The 23,252-nt window shown below is 40.4% G+C and overlaps 1 protein-coding gene across 1 annotated transcript in view; it reads left to right on the forward strand.

The window, feature by feature from the left end:
* Positions 1 to 763: 763 nt before the first annotated feature.
* RNF32 (ring finger protein 32) overlaps positions 764 to 23,252 on the forward strand; it is an 86,837-nt gene continuing 64,348 nt past the window's right edge. Inside the window, 2 exon segments of the mRNA XM_066326905.1 lie at positions 764 to 811; positions 5,341 to 5,615. Of these exon segments, the coding sequence (XP_066183002.1) occupies positions 764 to 811; positions 5,341 to 5,615 (323 nt within the window).

Consider the following 23,252-nt stretch of genomic DNA (forward strand, 5'->3'; position numbering starts at 1 on the left):
AAACTGATAAAAATTTCATTTCTCTGTTATGTTCACTACCTTTCACTGTTATTACCTGTGTCAAAAAAAAAAGGTCCTGCATTAATTAATTTGAGAAACAGGATTAAAGTGAAAGAGAAATCAAGTTTTGATAAAGTAACATCATTTCTACTTAGGAAGAATGTGCAAAACTCAAAAAAATGTTTTATTTGACTAAGAAAATCATTAGCTACAACAATTAGAGATAATTAGAACTTCATATCCTAAGCTAGTATTTTAAAGTTGAGTAAATTAACAGATTTATTGCTTTTCCTGTTTTCTATTTTTACAGCAAAAATCTGTATTATTACGTTCCTTGCAGCTACTTTTGGCATCTAGCTTGTTAGTACATGACTTTAACTGTTGATCCCATTGAAAGAAGTACTTTTTCAGGATTTTTTTGTCACATCATTAATATCTTCATTCAAAGATCATACATCTTTACTTCAAATAAACCATTCAACCATACAGTAAACATCTTGTTGACCTCACTTATAAACAGGCATTGACAGCTAGTAAAAGACTGAAGGATTGCACAGCACCTGCCCTAACCTTCAAGAACATTTAGTTATTTTTCATGTGCTAATCAGTTGTGGCGATCAGAGGAGGTGCCCAAGGACTGCCAGAAACCAAAAGACGCTCCAAAAAAGGGCAAGAAGGACCCAGGCAAGTAGTGGCCAGTCTGCCTCATCTCAATCCCTGATAAGGTGGTGGAGCACCTCATTCTGGAGCCATCTCTGTCGACATGGATGAGAAGAAGGTGATCACAAGCAGTCAGCATGGATTCACTAAGGTAAATCATGCCTTGATTGCTTTCTGTGATGAAATACCACCTGGATGGACAAGGGAAGAGCAGTGGGTATTGTCTGCCTCAGCTTTAGCAAGGCTTTAACACTGTCTCTCACAACATCCTCATTCACAGAGTCAGAAAGCGTGGACAGGATAAATGGACAGTGGGGTGGATTTAGAACTGGCTGAATGGCAGATCCCAGAGGGTTATGATCAGTGGCACAGGGTCCAGTTGGAGACCTCTCACTGGTGGAGCCCCCAGGATTCAAAACTGGCTCCAGTGCTGTTTAACTTGTTCATCAGTAACTGGGGTGAAGGTGAAGGTGTTCTCTGATGACAAAAACCTGGGAGGTGACACAAACCTGGGAGATGACACCTGTGTCACAAGGTGGGAATAATCCCTGAGCCAGGCACTCTGCCACCCCTCTTCTTCTTCCTCACCTGTCCATTGTTCCAGCCTGGGGGGAGCCACCTGCTTGCTCAGGCCATGGCCTGGGGACACTGGGGACCTTGGGAGGAGCAGGTCACCGTGGGCTGGCCATAGGCGTCCTCTGCCTCTCCATCCCTGGAACAGTAGTTGGTTGTTGTAGGTCAGGTAGCCTGAGGCCACTGTGCTCAGCAGCTTCAGCAGGTCCAGACTGTCCTCTGGTGCCACATCTGTCTGTGGGGTGGGGATGACAGAGACAAAAAAATTGTTATTTTAACTCGTCCTCCTTTCCTATACACAGAGTGTTAATACCCAAGCTTAGCAGAAGTGGTTCTCTGCAGACCTGTTAGATGTCATCACCCTTCACTACTCAGATTTGTTTTGGCTTTTAAGCATTTCTCTAATTCTTTTTACAAGGAAACAAAATCTGATCCTTCATAAAACGTCAGCTGTTAGGATGAAGCTGCATCTGCACAAAGAGGAAATTAATAGCAAATGTTTATCCAGGCCACTGGTGAGTGTGTGGTGGTTTCCCTGCCTGTAGCCAGTCCAGGATTTCAGTTTTTATGGCCTGTGGCTGTTAAAACTTGGCTCTTCACATGACATATACATAAGTATGTATATTCTTTTAGCCCACTCCAGTTACTAGGATAAAAACGTACCTTAATCCTCTTTGACCGTGGCCAGGCGTTCTCTGAAGAAATGGTGGTGACAGCTGTTACCAGCTCTGCAGCTGCTTGTGCCTACCTTGCTCACCATTATCACCTGCTGAGCAGTTCTGCAAGGCAGAATGAGGAGAGGCATCTTTCAGAATTTTAGACAGATGTAAACTGCACATCAGGAGCACTTCAGGCTTCTCCAAAACTCTTCAGAGCAAGAGTTAGGGTAGATGAAGTCCATTTCTGACATGTCATAACAGACTGTCACTATAAAAGCAAGTCACAAAAGCCCACCCGCTACTTCTTTAAACTGTAGATGTGGATTTGTCAACCTGAATTAGGGTTTTACTTTCCTTAGTGAAGTCAGCACTGGTTTGAGGTTAAAATTGAAATGGTTTGTGAAAAAGGAGATACCTCTTGGAGGGAGGGATTAGATAATTCTATATATTTTAAAAGCACAAGGATTAATGCAGGACCTTATTTTTGACACAGGTAATGACAGTGAAAGATAGGGAACACAACAGAGAAATGAAATTTTAATCAGTTTTGAGTATGATATAAAACACTGTTGTCTGCATTGTTTTCTTCACAACAAACTACTTCTTTGTAAACTGAGATACCTAATTCATTAGCTAACACTCCTTTCTGCAACCATTTTTCACATCCATGAATGTCTAGCAACAAAGTGCCTTAAAACGATCCACAGCAGAGAACAGACAGCACCAGCAGGGGATTTGTATCCTTTGAATAAGGCATTCAAACTTCCATCCCCCTGTATCCTCTCTTACCCCTGCTCAGTTGGCGTGGCTGAAATATTAGAGCCAATCTCATCAAAACAAACTGAAGGGAAAGTCAGATCCTTTCAAAGCCCAGAAATATTACTGGAAGCACAGAAAGCTCATCTTTACAAAAATTATTAGATCTCAAGTTTGCTTCCTGCAGAAAGGTTAAAGGGCCTACATCCAATTAATACCATGTATCTACTTCAGTCCAAGACATAATTTACTTGTGACTATACTTTATTGTACCCCAGTCACTTCAAGACTATAACTACTGTGGCTGTGTTTTTATTTTATCCTAAGTATGTCATTGGTCTAAGTGTGATTATCTTTGGGTTTATTTTGGAGCTTCTTAAATAAACTCTCCAAAAGGCAGTGCTTGTATTGCCACATATATTAACATACGTGTATTTTATTGTTGTGTGAGGTGTGTATTTAGAAACAGGAACAAAATCAAACTTTTTTATTGATTTAAGAATAAATTTGAAAGGAGAACTGTGAGAGCTTGAGTGAGAGTTTATCTCCCCTTTAAAAAATTAATTTTCTCATTTATAGCAAACAATATAGTGGTTGTAACTACAGCTCCCACCAGTCCTTGGCTGCTTCTAAATGGAGGACAGGCTTCTCTTGGTGAGAGTTTTACCATTAGATTATTTAGCAGTAAAGACAGACCTGTATAATGAGCTGGAGTGTAACACCTCTCCTTGAAAAAATGAAAGAGGATTAGATACAGAGAAACAAGGCAGTTTGATCTTTTAGGCAATTAACGCCTCGGACTGTAAAACACCCTCAGAGTCACAATTTCCCATTTCCAAGTCTCTCCATTCCTTGGGGCATAGCAGAGCCATGGCCCATGCCAGCAGCGGAGAAGAACCCCTCTGAACTCTGTCTGAGGGACCAAATATTGACCAAATATTGACCAAATATTGACCAGGATGCAGGAGCCCAGCTGCTCCCAGCCTTCACCCACCCCTTAACCCAATGGGAAGGAGTGAATGGTGCTAACCTGGACCCTGAGTCAAGAAAGGGGAGCAAAGGGGAGTGACTGTCTTGACTTTAACTCACCTCCTTATCCAAAGGGACTCACACAAAGGGGGTTTATGTCCCCAAGCCTCAGCTTCCCCCCTATTCAAGTTCTACAGCTTTATCCTCAATACTTTTCTTTCCAGAGAAACAATTACAGGCTAACAAACCACAGGACTGAGTCTTGGAGCATCCCGTCTCAACAAACATTCAATTCCAGCAACAAACCTGGTGACATTTGCCAAAACTTCAGAAAACAGATGAAAGTCTAAATGTCTCTATCTATTGCCCCTGGCAGCTACATTTCCAGAGAATAGGGTTATTGGTTATTCTGTGTCACCCCTGGGCAGAGGGGAGGCCTGGCACAGCCTGAAATCTTCAGGTCAGCTTTCCAAGACCAATGGAGAGAGGCCAAGTTCTGGCATTTAGGTGAATGCAGGAAGCTGAGGTGCTTTTCCTTTCCTAAAGCATAGTGATTGTGTCTATCTATGTATTGCTTGTATCTATCTATCTATAAGTTCTTATGCCCTTCTCCAGGCAAACTTTGGGAGAAGAAAAACCACAGTTCCAAAAGCAAGCCCTTGATACATTTCACTCTTCCCATGCAGCTCCACAAGGAGTTCAATGCAATGGCACAGCCCCATGGCTTGTGCATACCAATATTCTGAATCTTTTTATGTATTCTCTGTGATGTCTCAATAATATAACGGAGCATAGGAGCATAAAAATCATTCATATCTGTTTGTAAAACCTACACACACTGAAAAAAAGACAGTATATACAATTCATTCCTTTGACAGTTCCCCAGCTCCAACACTAAAAGGAAAGATATAAAAAGCAGGTGTTCATGAACCATGGCATTGAAAATACTGTGTGGAAAAGGATATGCGTTAATCTCTAAATAAGGTGCCATAGGGATGAATATTTTTATAACCCAAGAAAATGTTAAAGTAAGTTTAAACTTTACCACAAAGTTCGCCTTGCCTATTTACTGTGCAAGGTGATATATCACTTCTGTGTGAGCCATAAAGATAAATTGTGTTTTAAGGCAGGACTATGAAAATTACAATGTGGATAGAACAGTCCCTTCCCCTTGAAATATTCCCTTTTTCTTATCATTCCACATATAATCTAGAAATGGGAGTCTTGAAAGCAATACAGACTTGTAAGAGGTTGAGGCTGAAGAAAAAAAAAAAGCTCTTTTACTCTCCCACATTATACATGTCCAGCTTGTTTTTTAACGAATAGTTTCACCATTCCCATTGTTCCCTGGAGACAATACATAAATAATTATAAATCTTATTAATACCTCCAAGAAAATGCACTTTGATTACCCCAAATTAACCATGTCATTCCTGGGATTTATTATTATGTTCAGGTATTACATGTACTGTGTAGTTATGGCTAAGAAAAAAAAATCAAGCTTTTGGCAAACAGAACAAATCAAGGAAATTTTGACATGGTACTTTTCAGTCTCCATGGTCAGAAATGGTGGTTGATATTAAAAAAAAATCTAGTAAAATACAACATAACAGTAAAATATAACATAACATAACATAAAATATAACATAACAAAATCTAGTAGAATATAACATAACATAATAGATCTTTAACCTATTTAATCTTTTTTAATCTATTTTTCCAGTTTATTTTTTTTTCCCGACGCAGTTCTGGTGGGAAGGAGCAGAGCCGGCAGCGGCGGTGGCTGTCACAGGAATTAAAGGCGCAGCGCCATCTGCTGCGCACGCCGGGACGCCGCTCCCGCCGGGGAAAAAAAAAATTTAAAAAATTATTCTTCCATCTCCACAGCCATTTCCAGCCCTTCACCCCCTCGGGAAATAACTCATCCCACGATACCCCTGTCAGACAAGCAAGAATCAGCATCTCCCTTCGCAAGCAGCTTGGCGGAGGCGAGCTCAGGTAATGGGAGTTAGTGGGATGACAGGGACCAGAGGAGAAGGCAGGATCCATCCAGGATCCATCCAGAATCCATCCAGGACCCGAACAGAGGCAGAAGATGCTCAGCTCTCGCTGTTCGACAGCAACGCAGGAGCTGGGAAAATTTATTATTGCTGCCAGAAAGGAATAGGTAGTGTCCAGTGAAATTAAGACATGTTAAAATCAAAGATGGTTAAGAGGGAAAGAATTTTTCACCTGTTCTGCCTGTGAAAGGACATCCCCAAGGCTGACAACTTAGCAAAATTCATTAACTTTTCAGACAGTTCTAGGGTCAGAACTTTTCAGAGCAACCACTTTTGCCAACAAATTTGGAAAGGTCTAATAATCCCATGCTTTCAAGATTAAAACATTCTCTGATGCGCAGAAAATAAGATGTGCTGAAATGCTGGATGAAGTAGATTACCCTACATCCGTGAGGAACCATCCTTTTCCTTTCTACCACCTAACCCTACATGAGCAGCAGCAAAATCCTGCGATTTTGGGTTACAGCAATTTTCTTGCTGTTACAAGAGAGAGGGCCAGCTTTCCATCCTGCCACAGATTTTGTGATTTGTGATCTTTTGGGCAAGACACTTGGGGTGCAGTTGGATGTTCCTGCTGATCTGGTGTGGCACACTGCCACAAAGGACACCTCCTTCTTTCCTCCCCAACACATTGTGTCAGAAATTCTCTGATGAGCAGTTACATTTCACCAAAATAGAAGAAATCTGCCTGGAATCCAGAGTAAAGAAGAAATCAGAAGTGTTCTTCCCAGCAGAAATACACTTGCACATTAGAACTACAATTGAATGACACAGGATGAGCCACTCTGAGAGCTTACTGCCACCAAAATAGAGATATTCCTTCTCTTCCTCAGCCAGTCCTACATCCTCCCTCACTGCTGTCATTAATTTCGCTCCACTTCTGGTGCCACCCTTTGAGCCACCTCAACTCATGGCAGAAAACAGACTCCACAAGAAAACCAAAAAATAAACTTCTGCTGGGTTAATGAGTTTTAACTGGTTTATAGCAAAATCCAACCATCCCAAGGCTGGAGTCAAAGCAGTGGGACTTTGCACCTGGAAAAGGGAAGGAAAGACATAAAAAGGGCCGTAGGAAAAAAAATTAGTGAAGATAGAAGGTGTTGGGAAATTGCCTCTCCTTTTGGTCAGTTCATCAGCTCTGTTCAGTTGCTCACAAGATCCAGCCCAAGTTGTCATCTCACAGTTAACAATCATCAGATGGCCATGTGCCATGAAAATAGGAGCATAAAAATCACTCATATCAGTTTGCTGATTCTTTCTCTCCTCTACATTTGGCTTGTCTCATTTTCTTTCTAATTATATTATATTAGGTTTAAATATAACAGAAAAGTGTTCTGGAAAATGCAATTGTTTTCCTCTCAGTAGGTTTTTTATGAGTATTAATAAATGGTAAATTTGGTAAATGTAACCAAATTCACTTACAACAAAAGGATTAAGCCTTGTCACTCTGTTTATACATAACCAAATTCAGATTTATTCTAATGATCTGCTGATGGAGCATACATCTTCATCTTGATCAGACAGACAGGCAGCTGAGTATGGAATATGTTGTAATGAACTGTTAAAAATGAGCACAAGTGAGTGGAGGTTCCCCACTCTTCTCCTTAGCAATATTAAATAGATAATTGGTAGGAGAAAGAGACATGGACAAAGGTGTAAGGAAAAAATCCTCTCTGGCAACTTTCCTATGTTATGGAAGCTACCTAATATATATCCATCTGTGCCTCTTAACCCCAGATATAATTTATATCTCTATTTACAGTGTGACTGCCTTTGTCCTACAGTTTTGTCAGGATTATTGCTCACTCTGACAAGGCTGTGGGGCAAACCCTGAGGAAAAATCAGTGGCAAAACTCCTGCTGACTTCAGCGAAGTCAAGATGTCAGCCTGGACACTTGGATGCCCAAGCTCCTGGAGCTCCTCTGGGGGTAAGGTTCTAGCAAATAAATGATTGGTGATGAACTGGGGAGACAAGTGATCTTGTTTCATACAAACACAAATTCTCGGGTCTCAAAACTGAGCTTCCCCTGCTCTAGAGCTTAATCTTTAACATCTCATTTAGTGGATCGCAAAACTCTTAATGAAGAATTATGTATTCCTGTCCATTAAAATGAAAATAAAAATAAAAATAATAATAAAAAAAATTTAAAAAAACCCACCACAATGGAAGTCCAAAATAAAGAGGGTAACATTACGAGTTACTTGCTGGTTTAGCCAGTACATCCTACACATGGGCTGCCCCACTGAAATGTAAAGTACAGCCATGGACAAAGTCTTCACATGCTGTAACTACTCTCATGATGGACGAAAAAGACTGACTGGAGAAGACTGGCAGGTTGCAGAGTGTTAACCTGTAGCTCTCTGGAGGTTATGTGGACTTTGGGGTCCTTGAAATAATGTGAGAAATCCCAAAGAAAGTTTTCTTGGTTTTTTATATCTACTTCCTCTCCCAGTTTGAACCAGCATCAGCAGCTGAAGACCAAATCTTGCAGTTTTGGGGAAAAACGCTAGGTTGGTTTTTATTATGAGTAATAATATTTACAGTACAATAGAGCCTGGAGGCCAACAAGATTGAGATCCATTGTAGTAAATGAAAACCACTTGTCTCCAAGTAATTAAATAATTAAATTATTAAATCACATTTAGATCTTCTGAAAAAGTCCTTATTTTTATCTACACACGACACAACCAAAACTCCTCCAGTGTTGGGGCAAGCGAGAGGGAAACATTTTCTGCAGAAAACTCCACGGTTGCCTTCAGGGCCTCCACCACTGCCACATGCTCCCTCGTGGCAAACTACTCATCCTTCCAGCCCCTTAGAAAAACACTTTCCTGGCCAAGCCAGTCACACTGATACAGACCCCGGGTGTAGACCAGACCAGAGATAGGGAAACTTTGCTAAACAGGTGTGGCTCATTATTAGGCACTTCATGCTTTCTATTTTTACCTTAATCTCTTTGCTCTTCCCTCAGGGCTTGTGTAGTCTAGAAAAGATTTATTTTGAAACTTATTAGCTCAAGCGTTTGAGCTAATATATTTTAAATCCCCAGTTTCTGATCCTGCCTCAAAGGGTACCTACTTTAATCTTGCCAGGAAGGATGCAGGACTCCCCTTTTCACCACTTGGTCCTTTCAGAGGACTGGGGTGTCCTAACTCTTCCCTAGACTCCTCCACCCAATTAAGCCACTTTTCCATCAGCTGATATAACAGAAAAACACCTTGTGCTGCTTATTCCAGGGCTTAAACAGGTGTTAATTAAAACATTTTAGCTAGCAAATTTTAAAAATACATCTTTTATCCTAGGCCTCAGATATGGGAGCAAGTTCCAGCAAGGCAGCTGAGCCCCAGCGCTGCGCAGGCGCCGTCAGCTGCCTCCAACCTCTGCCTTCCTCTCTGGCCCTAATCTCTGCAATCTCCAAACACACACACCAGCCACAAACCAACAGCCAGACTGTATTTGCTAAGGAAAGCAATTATTTAAATGTCCCCCCAATAAATTCTCAATCCCATTTCAATTAACATATGTAAAACTCGCTGTAATGTTCCCTGTGTAGCCCCTGTGCTGCTCCAGCACTGCGTAGCCCCGGTTTGAAGAATTAGTTACTTGCCATTGAGAGAATAACGGCACATCTGCCACCTTGATCACTGTGTTTGTATTATTATCAACTTCTGTCTGAGTGCCAAGTAATTTAATCAAACTTGAGAAAAGAAATAATAGCGTTTCAGTTGAACAATGGCGTGGCCCTTTGAAAAGGCAGAGATTTGCTCTAGGGTACACTAAAAGGAGAGAAGGTCTATAAACAAAGGGTAACACTGTGAAAAATTTATCTGTCAAATCTAGCTGCTTTTTTCTTTTCCTTACTTGCAAAAAATTCTCCAGCAGATTGCAACTACTATAAATGTATCAGCCTTCAGCACATATGATGTGTAACACATTGCTTATTTGGAAATTGCTGGCAGTTTGTTCACTTGAGCATTTACAGTTTCATTTCCATGATCTGTAATAGGTTCACAGTATATTACTTTGTTTCTCTGCTCTAACTGGACAGTCCGAAGGAAAACTCAGAGTTGTCTGACATAAAGAAAATGAATAATCATAAAAAGAAAGAAATAGAAGGAAAGAAAAGTAATCAAGCAAACTGAGGACACGTTAAAATGTCTGAAATCTTTCCTTGTCATTTAGAGTGTCAGGAAAATCATTGTATCTCATTTTGCTCCCAGATTGTTTAAACTATTGATGGAGGAAAAGAAGGCATAAGTCATATTTACTGACTGCCTGGAAAACTGTTCGGCTGGCGTAAATTCTTTGCATGTGAGTGCATGTCCGTGTGCCGCGTTGTTTGCAAAGGGTGCAGTCCCTTATCCTTGGCCCTTTTGTTTGAGCAAATGCTTAAGTGCCAAGCCTTTGGCCAGAGACATCTGGAAACTGCTGCCTGTCCTCTTTGCAGCACACTTCTGTAGCTAAAGCCAGTTGTCTTTCTTTTGTCTGCTGCTATCAGTGGACAAGCATGGCTAAACCAGAGTGGTTTCTTTCTTTTTTTTTTTTTTTTTTTAAATTTTTTTTTTTTCCTCCTTGGCCTCCTCTCTTTCTGCAGTTCTCCACTGCCAGCTGTGTGATACAGAACTTGAGATCCCAGAAAACATTACCACAAGTTGTAGTTCCATGCAAGAAGAAGATGACAATGTATTGATAATAACGGAGAGAGCACAGGCTGATAATCAATAAAGAGTAGGCACTAACATCCAGGAAGGAGTCTATCTATTCAAAGCAGAGTTTCTTTTCAAAGCGAATAATGAAATAGTTATTGGGATTTCCTCTGAAATCCCAATAACTCCAAACAATGAATTTATAGAAGCAATGTTTGCAAAAACAAATTCAGCCTTCACAGGATGTCATGGCTGCCCTGAGCAAGTGACCAAACAGTAATCAACTTGTGCATCCCTATTTTTTCCCCCTGTTCCTTTGATGGTGTGGGATATGATTTATGGGGGTAAGAAAGCCAAATCCTGATGTGAAAATGCTTTCATATCATCTGACGAGAGCAATATGAAGGTTAGAGTTTATATGACTGTTTACAAGAATGTTGTTACTACCATGCTATAAAACAGAAAGGAATGTGACCAGACTAGTACAGAACATCAAAAGAATTGTAGAGTCATTTTAATGAGTTACTAGAAACCAAGTCAGGTTCTGCTGTTTTGAGGCTATATGGTTCTGTTCTGTGCGGTGGATTTAAGTCACTTAGCAACCTTTAGCACAACTTGCAGCATGTTGAGGCATGTTCCCAGCCGGGGTTTAGTGCTCCCAGGATCCCCAGGTGGACAGCCTGTCCTGTCCCTTTTTCCACTGTAGGAAAATACAATCAGAGCCAAGAGCTCTGCTGCCTCTGACCTCGTGTGGACAGTGATAGCTGAGCAAGAAAGGTGAAAAGTGGGTTTTATGGATGTTTGTTCAGACCAAGAGTTTCTAAAATTCACTGTGTATGTGGGAAAATAGCAGCGCGATCAAGGCAGGAAAAATCAAACCTATGTGGATCACATATGAAGCTACTAGGAAAGCAAGGTTTAAGGAGGCCATGTATAAACCATCTTTAGGGAGAAATTTAAAGACATTTTCAAAGTTAATACCAGTTCATCTAACAGTTATTTTTGTCTTAGAAAAACCTCTGTCATGTTTGAAGCATGTTATTTGCCAGTATTTTCTGATTAATTTTGTTTCCTAAGGGTAATTATTTTTTATACCAAAATATCACCTACATATCTGGTACACAGTGCATCTCAGAAGCTCCAAATTTTTTTTTATTTAATTTTAAATATCCACAATGGCATTTAATTCAAAGTACACAGGTTCAGAGAAGTCTTGGACTGGACCAGGAGGCTGTAAAGTCCTTTAAGGTACAAATATTGCTGTATAAAGGGTCCATGACAGGGGAGCTGGAACTAGATGATCTTTAAGGTCCCTTCAACCCAAACTACTCTATGTTTGTAGGGTTCTCTGATACTGAAATGTGATATCAGTGAGATTTACTGGCACTTGTTATAAAAGAGAATATTTTGTTTCACCGAAGATAATGTTCTGTTACATTAACTCACATTGTATGAATCTTAGATCGCAAAATTACTCTTTGGAAAATTAGGACTACTCTATTCTTACGTATCTGTTATGTTCTTTTTAACCTCCGGTCAGCATCCAGATTTATATCCATCACATGCTGTTAAATTATCTTGAGAGATTTTAGTACCTCTGGGGTTGAAGTTGATGGGCTTATGAAGGAGGTTCCAACCCTCCCTGGGATACAGAGCTTCACCAGCCTGTGAGGGATTCCTCCTGGAGAAGGATTTGTGTGATTTTTTGAGAATTTGCATGAGCTAACACAGACTCACCTGAAAATCTCCTACTCCAAGGGAACCTGAGAGCTTGCAAACACAAGCCACCAAATCCTTCCACTTAGGCTGTCATGCCCTGAAGAAAATTTTTAGCAATTCAACCTGTCCAAGTTGCTTCACTGTAAGAGTAAAGCATTAAGAAAGTGAAGTCAGCTGGTAAAAGAAGAGGTTACCATTACCATTGCTCCCTTTTGCCACCTACTTATGCCAACATTTTAATTCCCCAGCAAAATTGCAAGAGAGTTTCATTCCCATCTTCTGGCCTTTATAAAAGGAAAAAATGAAGGTGTTACTTGTCAAAAAAAATGGACCATATTTGTGAATGTGTAGTTTCTCCACTCCCTGGTTCTTGCAGACGTAAGAACTTACCCATGCTTCCCTTTGAAAGCAGCTCGCTGGGTTATTGCTCAGATAAGCACACACCTGCCCTCCTGAGGTGCTGCAACAAGAGAAGCTACCAGTTAAGGTGTCTCTGAAACAAAATACAGAATTAAAAGGTTCCCTGGTGCTACTTTAAGCTTTCTATTCTGCATTGTGTCACTAGCCATTTTCTAGCTGCTAACACTGGGTGGGATGGGCTGTGATGGGGAGCAGGGGTACCCAGACAGATCACCCAGGTGGAGACTTGCTGGTACTGAAGCATCTCAGTCTGGCTCCTATTTATGAATCTGTTGCATTTGTTCTGAGATTTCAAGTTATCAACAACATCTTATGGAGGTTGTCACTAGTTTTCCATTTAAACACATCTGAAACAATTCAAAAGTCTCCTGTCAGCTCTCTGGGATAGACCATTTATGAACACCTCAAAAATACATAACAAATGCAGCACATCAGCTGCTTAAGCAATTTATCAAATGGATACAGCTCTGTGTTTGCTGTGCTGTGGAATATATGTGCCACGTCATTATACACCTGGGTTACACTGCTTACAGCAAATTAAATTTGATATTGTCATAGAAAAATACTCACGTTATTAATAGTCATATTTAGGACATGACATTATCACAAATGTCACACAGACATTTCAAATTTCCAGTCTTCTGCTTTTAAATAAGTATGTGTTTGGTCAGGGCCTGCTTTGGGTTTTCTTTTCATTAACAGACCAAATATAACTGAAATGAAAAGATTCCTTGCACTCTCTTGCTTACATAATGCTGAATTCATCCCCCAAATCAACTCAAACTCAAATTTATATCCAGGTTTCTTTTATTATGGTTTTCCAAGGGTACACAATAAATTAATGGCTCTGACTGTGAAAATCTGTCCTGGGAAGCTGCTGGAAAAGCAATTCTCCCTGACATTTGCAGCTGCCACCACTGGGAAAAGTTCCCACACTGATTTTGACCTTCTGAAGTCCAGAAGCAAAAATCTCATCTTCCTCTCAGCTTGATGTTATACCATGCAAGTTTTCACAGTCCTCCCCTTGCCTTGGTGCCTGAGAAATATCAGCTGTCTGGTTTAAAAAATCATGACTTAAATAAATAAATTCTGTACACATCAAGTGTATAATTTAAAATATTATATAAAGATTCATTTATACATTCATAAAGGCAAGGATTTAAGTAATTGTTGCATGCCTTAGTCTAGATTTGACTCAGTGCAGGAGGGTCTTCACAGAAATTGTCACCATATTGCAGATCCAAGACCCAGAGCAAAGTGACAGGATCCATGATTTCAGGTGTCCAGAAATCCTTGCTGGAATGGCAGCAGATGAGACAGCACAGCAGCAAGCATTTGGGGTGGGATGTGGAATCTCGCCCTAACACCCAGAAGGTGTTAGCATGAAGCTCAAGAGACTCCTGTAAGTCCATTAAGAGGGAATTTCAAACCCTACAGATTCTAGAATGTGAACATCCAAATGGCAGAGTCCATTAGCAACAAGCATATGAAATCTCTCCAGAGAAGTCTACTACAATAAATTTGGGTTAAATTCCTACTGTCCTTAGGAGGCAACACCAAATCCTAGACGTTATCTAATTTGAATTTGTATTATATCTGGTCTGTTCCCCCCAGACTGTATTTGTATTATATCTGGTCTGTTCCCAGAGCTGTGAGCAATACCCAGGGGAGTACCTGGATAGATTTACTCTTTTTTCCAGCTGACAAGTGTCCAGGGTCCACCTCTGTGCTTGGAAGCAGAGCCATGCTCAGCATGTAAGGAGGCACACGACAGGCTCCTGGAGAGTTTATCAGGTCACACAGACCTACACCACATCTCATGTTTGAACATCAGTCCCAAGGATCTAGTTTTGACCCATTCCATGCTTGAGGCTTGGGGACAGTGGAACAAAATGATGCCTGGAGCCCAAAACGAGAGACAAGAAGTGGGACCCTTGGGCACTGCAGGAGGCAGCTGGAATTCCAGGACAGGCTGGCCTGCAACAGACAACAAAAGACCAAACCAACTCCAGGCTTCTGGGAGCTGCAAAGGTTGACAAAAGGCCTCTCCATGCCTGAAATCGGCTCTTCTGCTGGTTCCCTGGGGTTTGCAGCAAAGGTTCCAGATGAATAAAGAAATCTCCGGCAAAGAACACTCACACATCTTTTTTTATTTACTGCAGATATTTTGCTCAGCTCTGCGTGAAACCACCTGCCCTACACAACCACAAATATTGAAGCAGGAGAGCAATTTTTCTACCACCCACATAAGATAAGGAATCAAGAGACACAAAGCCTTATTATATCCAAACAAAAAACTTACAAGTAAATACAAAAGTGTTAAGAGGAAGCTGAAAAAGTAGCTGAAGAAATTAACCTATTGTGCAATCAAATACAAATTGAATTTCAGGGTGTATTTTGTTACTTAACACATCGGCTAAGTGAAATCCACGTTCAAGTCACCATCACCATCATAGCTCTCATCTCAGTTAAATTTTAACATAGTTATTTTAAAGCAGCTTCCCAGCAGAGACTTGTGAGGTGAGAGGTAGAGGTGCAGATGCACATGGCTCTACATGCTTTTCAGGTATAATTTAGTGTGCCTCAAAAGCAAATCTCAGGGATGGATGTCCTGGGGTGAACATTGAGACAGCAGAAGTTTGCACAGTCTGCAGGGCTGCAGACCATAGTGTTTTCTTGGGGGTTTTGCAGCAGTAGTCTGATAAGAAATTAATTACTGCACCAACCGAGGACATCCTCTGCTTGCACTGTGGAGGATGGCTGATATTGTCAGACTGGCACTGAGGTGGGATGTCATGGGACCACTGCTCCACTTCCCAGCAAAACAGGTCTCAGGGAAAGAAAGAGTTGACGCCAAAGAAAAGTTGAGTGTGGCAGTCTTTTGACATCTCACACTTTTCCTATACTTGTCCTGTAACCGTCGAAACCTCTGAGATTGAACTGAAATACTTTTTGACTTGAGGCAGCCAGAAGACCTAATGACTGCTTTCCTAGCTGCAAAACACTTCCAAAATATTCCAATGCCGCTTTCTTGAGGAGAATAAATGTGGCCCTGGATGCCTATTCATTGCTTAGACCTCAGTGTCATCTAGTATGCTGATAATAAGCAGTTCTTGCTCAAAAACAAAACTTGATCCATCCTTCAATCCATCCCTTTTTATCTCAAATCAACAAAAACACTTCTATTTTTCACTTATTTTTATGCAGAATCATAGAAAACAAGTCTAGCCATGGCTTTTAAAACCAACTAATGCACACAGCTCATCTGCTTTCCCAAGCACAGCTGGAATCAGACTCATTGAGCTGCTACCTGAAAGCAGCAGCAGCCGGTAGAGCCAGAGGTGTGCTGAGAAAAGTCTGCCCCAGAGGAACAAGGATTCTTCCTCTTGCCCTTTCTAATTTGTAGGTCACTCCCCTTTTGCTGTAAATTATGACCTTAAATTGCTGAATCATGCAAAATGTCATCTGAAGGCACCATTTATTTTGAGCATGAGCTCTGTAAGAGTTTCGCAGGGCAGCACCACGGTGCCATTCCCAGGATTATTAATGTGAGATGTTGAAATACAAGGGGCAGTCAAAGGGGAACTTCAGCTCAGCAGCTCTGCCTCTGGATAATCCTCTCCAGGGAGTCTTGAAAGGCAGCAGAGAGCTCTGCCATCATACTGTGAGCTTGGACCCATGATGAAAGGTGCTCTAAAAAAGTCAACTGCAAGGTCAATGTGCTTTACACCCACGTGTTGAAAAATAAGTAAGCATCAGTGTCCAATTTAGTTGTCATCACAGAGTGGGACTCGAAGGCAAAGGAATGCTGTAGGCTTGTAGGGACCACACTTCTCTCCTTCCCTTTGATGTGAGCCAAGGTAATGGAGATTCTGCCAAGGTGTGACTAATTCCTTGTAACTATATTGCATAATTTTCAGATATTTTGAAAAAAAAAAAAAAAAAAAGGCAACCTTTAAGAATAGGAGGGAAAGAGAAACTCACCCCTGACACATTCCACAGAACACAACCAGCAGTACAAAGCAGGTTTTATTAACAGATGGTGAAAGCTCAATTTAAAAAGTACTGTGGGCATTAAAGGAGATTGTTTTATGTCTTTGACATGAATACTCAGGCTAGATGAACTATCAGGGGTTTGGTTTAAGTGAGATTAATGCTTACTATTTGGAATTCGTCCAAACTGATTAGATCTGATTGAGTAAGAGAGCACAACTTTCTGTATCACTTTCAAAGTGATATGATTAGACTGTACTATGTACTATCTGAAAATGTAAATATAAACAGAAGGGAAGGGAAAAATACCCTTCCCAAGTTTTAAATGCAAAAAAAAAAAAAAATGATCCAACTGTTTATAAATACTTAAAACTTGGTTGACTATTAGAGTTAGATAAGAAAAAGTGTGTTAATGGCATATAGAAAGTGTTACAGGAATAACAAGCTTCTGTTCTGCCCTGCTGAGAGACTCATTTATCTCCTTTGAAGTCAGTTGAAGGGTACAGGTTTGGGTGAGGAGAACTTGACTCCAAATAATTTCATCTAGGAAGGTCAGGGAGACATGGTATTTTTCATCTTGTTCATAGATTTGCAGCCACTAGTTCTAAAAAGGAACAGTTTGTAATTATTTCAAAGTATACTTTCTATGTCATAAAGAATTTACTGATTTATATATATATATATATATATTCAACAGTTTTGCCAAGCATACCTTTACATATGAACCAGATGGAGACTCAGCTCCAAATTTAGGAGCCTGTATGTTGGTGCCTGGCTGTAAACGTTGTGCCCCAGCTCCAGATCACCATCAGCTGAGCTCTTCTGGGTGCTAGTTGGTCAGTCAAATTCACTTTACTGACAGCTCCATCTAATTGCTTATGTGCAGACAAAAAAAGGACTATATCCTAGAAAATACCAACTGACACAAAATTTAGGCAGACAATCTCTTTACTTTCCTCTTTCATGTGGTAGGTAAGGGGGCACTGAGAAGGCCACTGCTGAAATGCTGAAACCACTTTCAACAGTCCACACACAGACAGCTGGAGAAGATTTAAAGCAGGCCTACAAAAATAATTTAAGGGATCAATTAGGAAGCCCAGAGGGCTTAATTTCGCAAAGAAGAAGTTAAGAAATTAGTCAGGGTCCACAAATCTGTAGCCTTAGAAGGAGGAAATTGTTTCAGAAGGCAATAACATAAGCAAATATACATCAATGTCTAATATAATAAGCAATGTAATATCTGCCCTTACTATCTAGGACTTAAGTTTAGGTAGTTGATAAGAAACAGTTCTGAAGTTGGCACAGACAGGAGCTCTACCTTAGTGGCCATGCCTAGAAGCAACCAGTGTCACCAGGTAGCAATCAGGTGGCCAGAATCTCTGTGGTAGCTCAGAGAAGAAGGACTTTTTCCTTCCTCCTGCAAGGTTCCACCTGCCCCAAACTGTTGACACGAGGGGAGACAATGCCTCTGCTGTTGTCACCAGCAGAGATAACACATTGTCCTTTCTTGCACCTACATCTTCCCCGATTTCCAGTTTACTCACTGTTGAAAGTTCTGGTTTTCCTTTCATGTGTATAACATGGAAAAATCTCACCATTGTGCCCTTAGAGCTGGAATGAAGAGAAAGTTGCTACTGGGTTGCTGAAGTTTCACAGGTTTTCACCAATCAGCTAAAACACAAAAACTGTGTATGTATATACAAATATATGTGCATCGATGTATGTTTTTTAACCACTAAAGTAATATTTTAAATGACACATATTCTTTTAAGCCTCTATGAAACCAAACACATATGGTAGCTTATTCTCTGAATTTATTTCACATTTTCTGTGGGTGAACAACAGGAATGTGTTAATCTGCAATAAGTTGTCTGTCCAACCATGTTTCACAAAAGCTTCCCTGGACCTCGGTATCAGAGAACTGCGTGTGAAGATGTGGCAGAAATTTTGGAATGGGCACATCACCCACAGGACACTGTGCAAGGCATCCAAAACCTTTGGGAATTCCCAGAGCAAACTTTATCTCAGATCTCATCTAAGAATATATGTAAATTCCCCTATGTAACATATACAAATGGGTGAGGAAAGAGAGAAAAGAAAAAAAAAAAAAAAAAAAAAAAAAAAAAAAGGAGAGAGAGAGAGAGAAAACAAAACACCATTTTCCCAAGTTTTTCATTTTAGTTATGACTTTCTAAATTGTGCTGGACTTTTTTTCCTCTAAAACCGCTACTGATTCCTTCTACCCAGGGGACAGCAATTTCCTTCAGGATGCCAGCCCTGCCATCAGGACTTGTTGGGTTGGGGTGAATCATTTTACAGCAGAAGCAGCCAAGGTGCTGGGATTCCAGCCAGAAATCCAGGCACAACATTTTTCAAGAAGCAACAGCTTTCATCTTTAGCGGCAGTGGGCAGCACTCAGTAAAGCTCCTCAGCAATAGTGAAGGTCAGGGCATTACCTTCCACTCAGTCTCTGGTCAATTAATTCTCTACACTAAAATACGAGGAAAACAAACAAACAAACAAACAAACAAACACAAAAGGGTATTTTTCCCACTGTTTGGCTTTTTCATGTGATATGATTTTTCATGGGACTGCATTGAATTCCCAAATGCTGAGATCCATAAGCAAAAAGACAGAAGAGGAGTCAAAGTCCAGACTCTGTGGTTAGAAGCTGATTTATCTCCCAGCTCCACAGTGTACCAATCACTTATTATCCAGAAGCAACAGTACAAATCAAATGGAGAGAGAAACAGATACTCTGGTGCAGAGGCATTCCTGGACATCTCAAATAAGTTGGAGACTTGGTGAGGATTGAAGGCAGTACAATGAATCACAAGTTTTATTCAAGTAGAAGAGGTCTCCATTTGACAGTGTTCTTTAATAGGCAAGAGGCAGCTGAGGAATGCAGTGTAGTCCCATGGTTTCTTAATGAAAAAAAAAGAATAACAAATGCTGAAAAACGCTGCCAAACAACAAAGCTTACATTTTATACACGCTCATCAATTTAACCCTAAAACCTTGAAAGCCTCAGGGTGATCCCAACGCCTTTAATACCAAAGGCCCTAACTATGCCACAGATCAAGCACCAAGCCCAAGCCTGCTTTGTCTAGAAAGATGAAAGCACACTCAAACAGGTGAAGGCTTCTTTGGAATCATCACCTGCAATTAAGCAAAGGAAAACTAAGAGGAGAAGAGGTAAGCTGAACTTGCTTTAAAAAGACACCACGGGAGCAGGTGGATGCTTGCTAAGGATAGCTGTGGTGTCTGCTGTCATTCTTTCACCAAATGATGTGCATTCATTGGGATTTCCTGCACATTAACAACAGATCACTTGGTGGGAAAGTTGGGTAGGTGCTGCAAAAGAAAAAAAAAAAAAATCCCTTTTCTTTTTTTTCCCCCTGTATATCATTCTGGGATGACTGCTGTTGGCAAGCTGCTACTGATAACAATACCAGATCTGTCTGAAAAAATAAGTCCCACAGAACATTTCATTTTGGGATGTGGATAATAATTCATCATTCTTTGTTACCTTAAATAATTTGTGAATAACTAAACATTTAGTTCAAAACAGAGTGTGTAAAAATGTAATGTTTTCCTTGAAATCTCAGCTCCTAAAGTAATTAGGAGTAAAATAACCCTCAATTATTATTTTTGGAAGGCAGGAAGCTTTTAGCTATTGCTGCCAAGACAAAAATCTTGCAAATGCAAGTAAAGGAGTAAACACCAGAATGTAAACTTAAACAAGGCTCTAGGTTTTTTACTACTGTTGCATAAATACTCCAAGTCACAATAAAATAAGAATTACATGTAACAAGGGAGAAATGAAAGAGGAAGACTGACACATCAGCGTGCAGATCTTTGTGGTATTATTCTGTGTAAAATTCTTCGTGTTCTGCATTTGGAAGGCACTTTACACAGTCCCTGAGGACAGATAAGGGTAAACTGATAATACTATTAATGCTATTAATGATAGTGTTAATTAGGTTCATAATGCGCATCATAAAATCCATGATAACATTTTTGGTGTTGTTAATCCTTTTAAAGCTTTGCAGAATGACATTATGCATGTGACTTAATTAATTCCATGTATACATGTGGAGTCTACCTAAAATTCCAGGAACTGCTGGCTTCTCTTTAAAAACACCAAAAACTGCTATTCCCATCAACATCTTCTTGATACACACCTACCCCAAAATCCAGAAAATTAGCATATAAGACTGAACAGTGAAAAAGTTCTACTTTTCAACTCACCATTTGCAAAAACTTTGTTGCTCACCAACATTAAAATCTTCTCTCTTAGCCCCCTTTGCCTCCATATCTGTGCCCAAGGGGAGCTGAGAAACTTGGGAAAAGTGAGAATCTGAGCAGCATCCCATGAAATTCATCATCTCCTCCCTTGCAGGAGAAAGTCTAACTATAGCCAAGGTCCCCCCACTGAACACCAGCAATGTCACCTGGGTTACTGAATGCAGTTGCTATAATTATTCAGGGGGGTTCAGCCTGAAATGGAAATGTTAAAAAAAAAAAAAATATGATCAGCAGAAAGGAGAGAGTAATGGTAACAAATGGCCTAAAACTTTTATGTGCAGCTTTTTCTCCCTCTTGTGGGTTTGAGAAGGGTGAAAAGAGACAAGAGGAAGAGGGGTTTTTAAATTACTGATCTGCACGGTGACAGCACAAAACTAACAACTTGAATAAAACTTTCAGATAGGGATTATATAAAGAGAAAATCAATATGGTCAAAAAACATAAATAGACAATTAATGAAGAGGGATTTTATGGAGTGCTCAGCTGCAAACTCACAGGGGTGGGCAAAATATGAGAGGGCTTTATAATCTCTTTTTCTCCTTTGGATTTTCAGGTCACCCTGGCTTACAAAAATCAAGTTGTATTCCTTCTGCTTTGCTTCCTGTAAAATCAATAACAACAATCAATTAAACTTGTTTTGTGCCAGCAGGCTATTGTTTGTGATAATAATGCAGGGAGCTGAAAGAAGATTGCTTTATTTCCTTGACCTCCTTGATACACAGATAAATATGGTGTCTATTCCATCTACAACTTGGAACCACAATCCTGTCCTTGGCTTGGTTTTTAAATTATATGAAAGAAGATTAGATACTCTCACACACTGTAAATAGTTTGAAGTATCTGTTTTTGGTATCACTGTAACTGGCTGGAAGATAACATCTAATTTATTCCTAATTCAGCAAAAATTCCCGGTATCAGGCTCAGCCCAGGTTTTATTTATTTTATTTTTATTATATTTATCTTGTGATCCCACTGACTCTGGTCAGTTTTCATCAAATGAAAGATGTGAAGAGTCAAGGAAAAGACCTGGCAATGAGAAATCTTTCACTATTCATATCAACATCAAGCTGTGCTCGTGTCCCATCACCCAGGATCTGTCTTCTGGTACCATATACTGCTCTTCAGAGCTATACACACACAAACAGATGTGCATAGATAGATAGAGGTGTATTACATATAAGATGTGCAAGGAGGCAGAGAACGATCTGGCAGTGAAATTCTCTCACATCTCAAGTCAGTACAAAACCCAGCCCTGATTTTTTTTTCGTTTGCTTTCCCAAAAGCCCTGAACACCAGTCCAGCCACCCAAAGCCCAGGCCCAGGGCAAGTGTTGGAGCAGCTCTTTTCTCAACAGTTGGTACTTTAAACATACACGAAGAGCAGGCAAAAAAACTGCAGGAAGAGCAAAAAAAAGAGGATGAAGTTAACTGCAAGATCGACTCCAGGCCAGCTAAGCACACAGCTTGTCCGGGGGTGGGGTTGTATCAGATCTGAAAACAAAGTTAGAAGGGTTTGTCAACTGGAGATGGGCAAGTTATGCAACTATTTGAACATGAGCATGCCTGCCTGCTCAGAAAGGAGATTAGGAGCTTGAATACGCTTTTATACCTGCTAAATAATTAGTATCAAGTAACCACGTCCACTCTGCACTTTTCCTCTAAACAGCAAAATGTAAATTAAATGTTTGTTACTGTAGACACAAAGGCTGGGATTTTTACAGGGCCCTGAGCAGTGTTCGACATGCAGCACCCAAAATCCTTACCCTGAGGTTTGGCTGTGTTACCAAAGTGGAGCCTTACAGACTGATGCTACTTCTACACACTGACCAGGGGCCTTGCACCTATCCTGCCCCAGGAGACTTCTCCAACACTAGCCCTTGCAGCCTGGTGAAGAACATATGGCCCAGCCCTTGCCAGTTCCTGATATTTATTGTATAATGCCTTGCTGTTTGTGTTTTCAGTTTTAAATGGTTTTTCAAATAAAGTCACATCAGACCTTACTGATACTATTAGGATAAAGAACAACTCCTGCACTGTGCAAAGTCCTGATGGACAAAGGTCTAAACTTAGGACTGGAAAAACTGGGAGAAGATACATACCCTCAAAATGCCTTTTCTGTATTTTTTTTTTTTTACTATTTTAGCATCAATAACACCTATTATTTCTTCTTTCACTGCTATGGCTTCCCTGATCTATTCAGTACTACGGGTAGATTCTAGGACACATCACAGTGTCCAAACACAGATGTGATCCAAAACAACCTCATTGCCCTTTGCCTGCATCACTCCATCCCTCCTCCCACCACTTACACAGGGTGATAATTCAGCACAAGTGAATTTCCAGGTGCTGGGTTCCACTTCTTAATTGTCCTAAAACTTTTTTTAGCACGTGTTGCTTTATTTGCTCTCCTGAACACAGCAAAACTCTTCCGATTACAGATTCACCCTCTTTGCTTCCCCACCTCAGACTCCCTGAAGCTGATGCTGGGA

This window comes from Sylvia atricapilla, chromosome 1, assembly GCF_009819655.1.
Source record: "Sylvia atricapilla isolate bSylAtr1 chromosome 1, bSylAtr1.pri, whole genome shotgun sequence".
NCBI classification, from domain to species: domain Eukaryota; kingdom Metazoa; phylum Chordata; class Aves; order Passeriformes; family Sylviidae; genus Sylvia; species Sylvia atricapilla.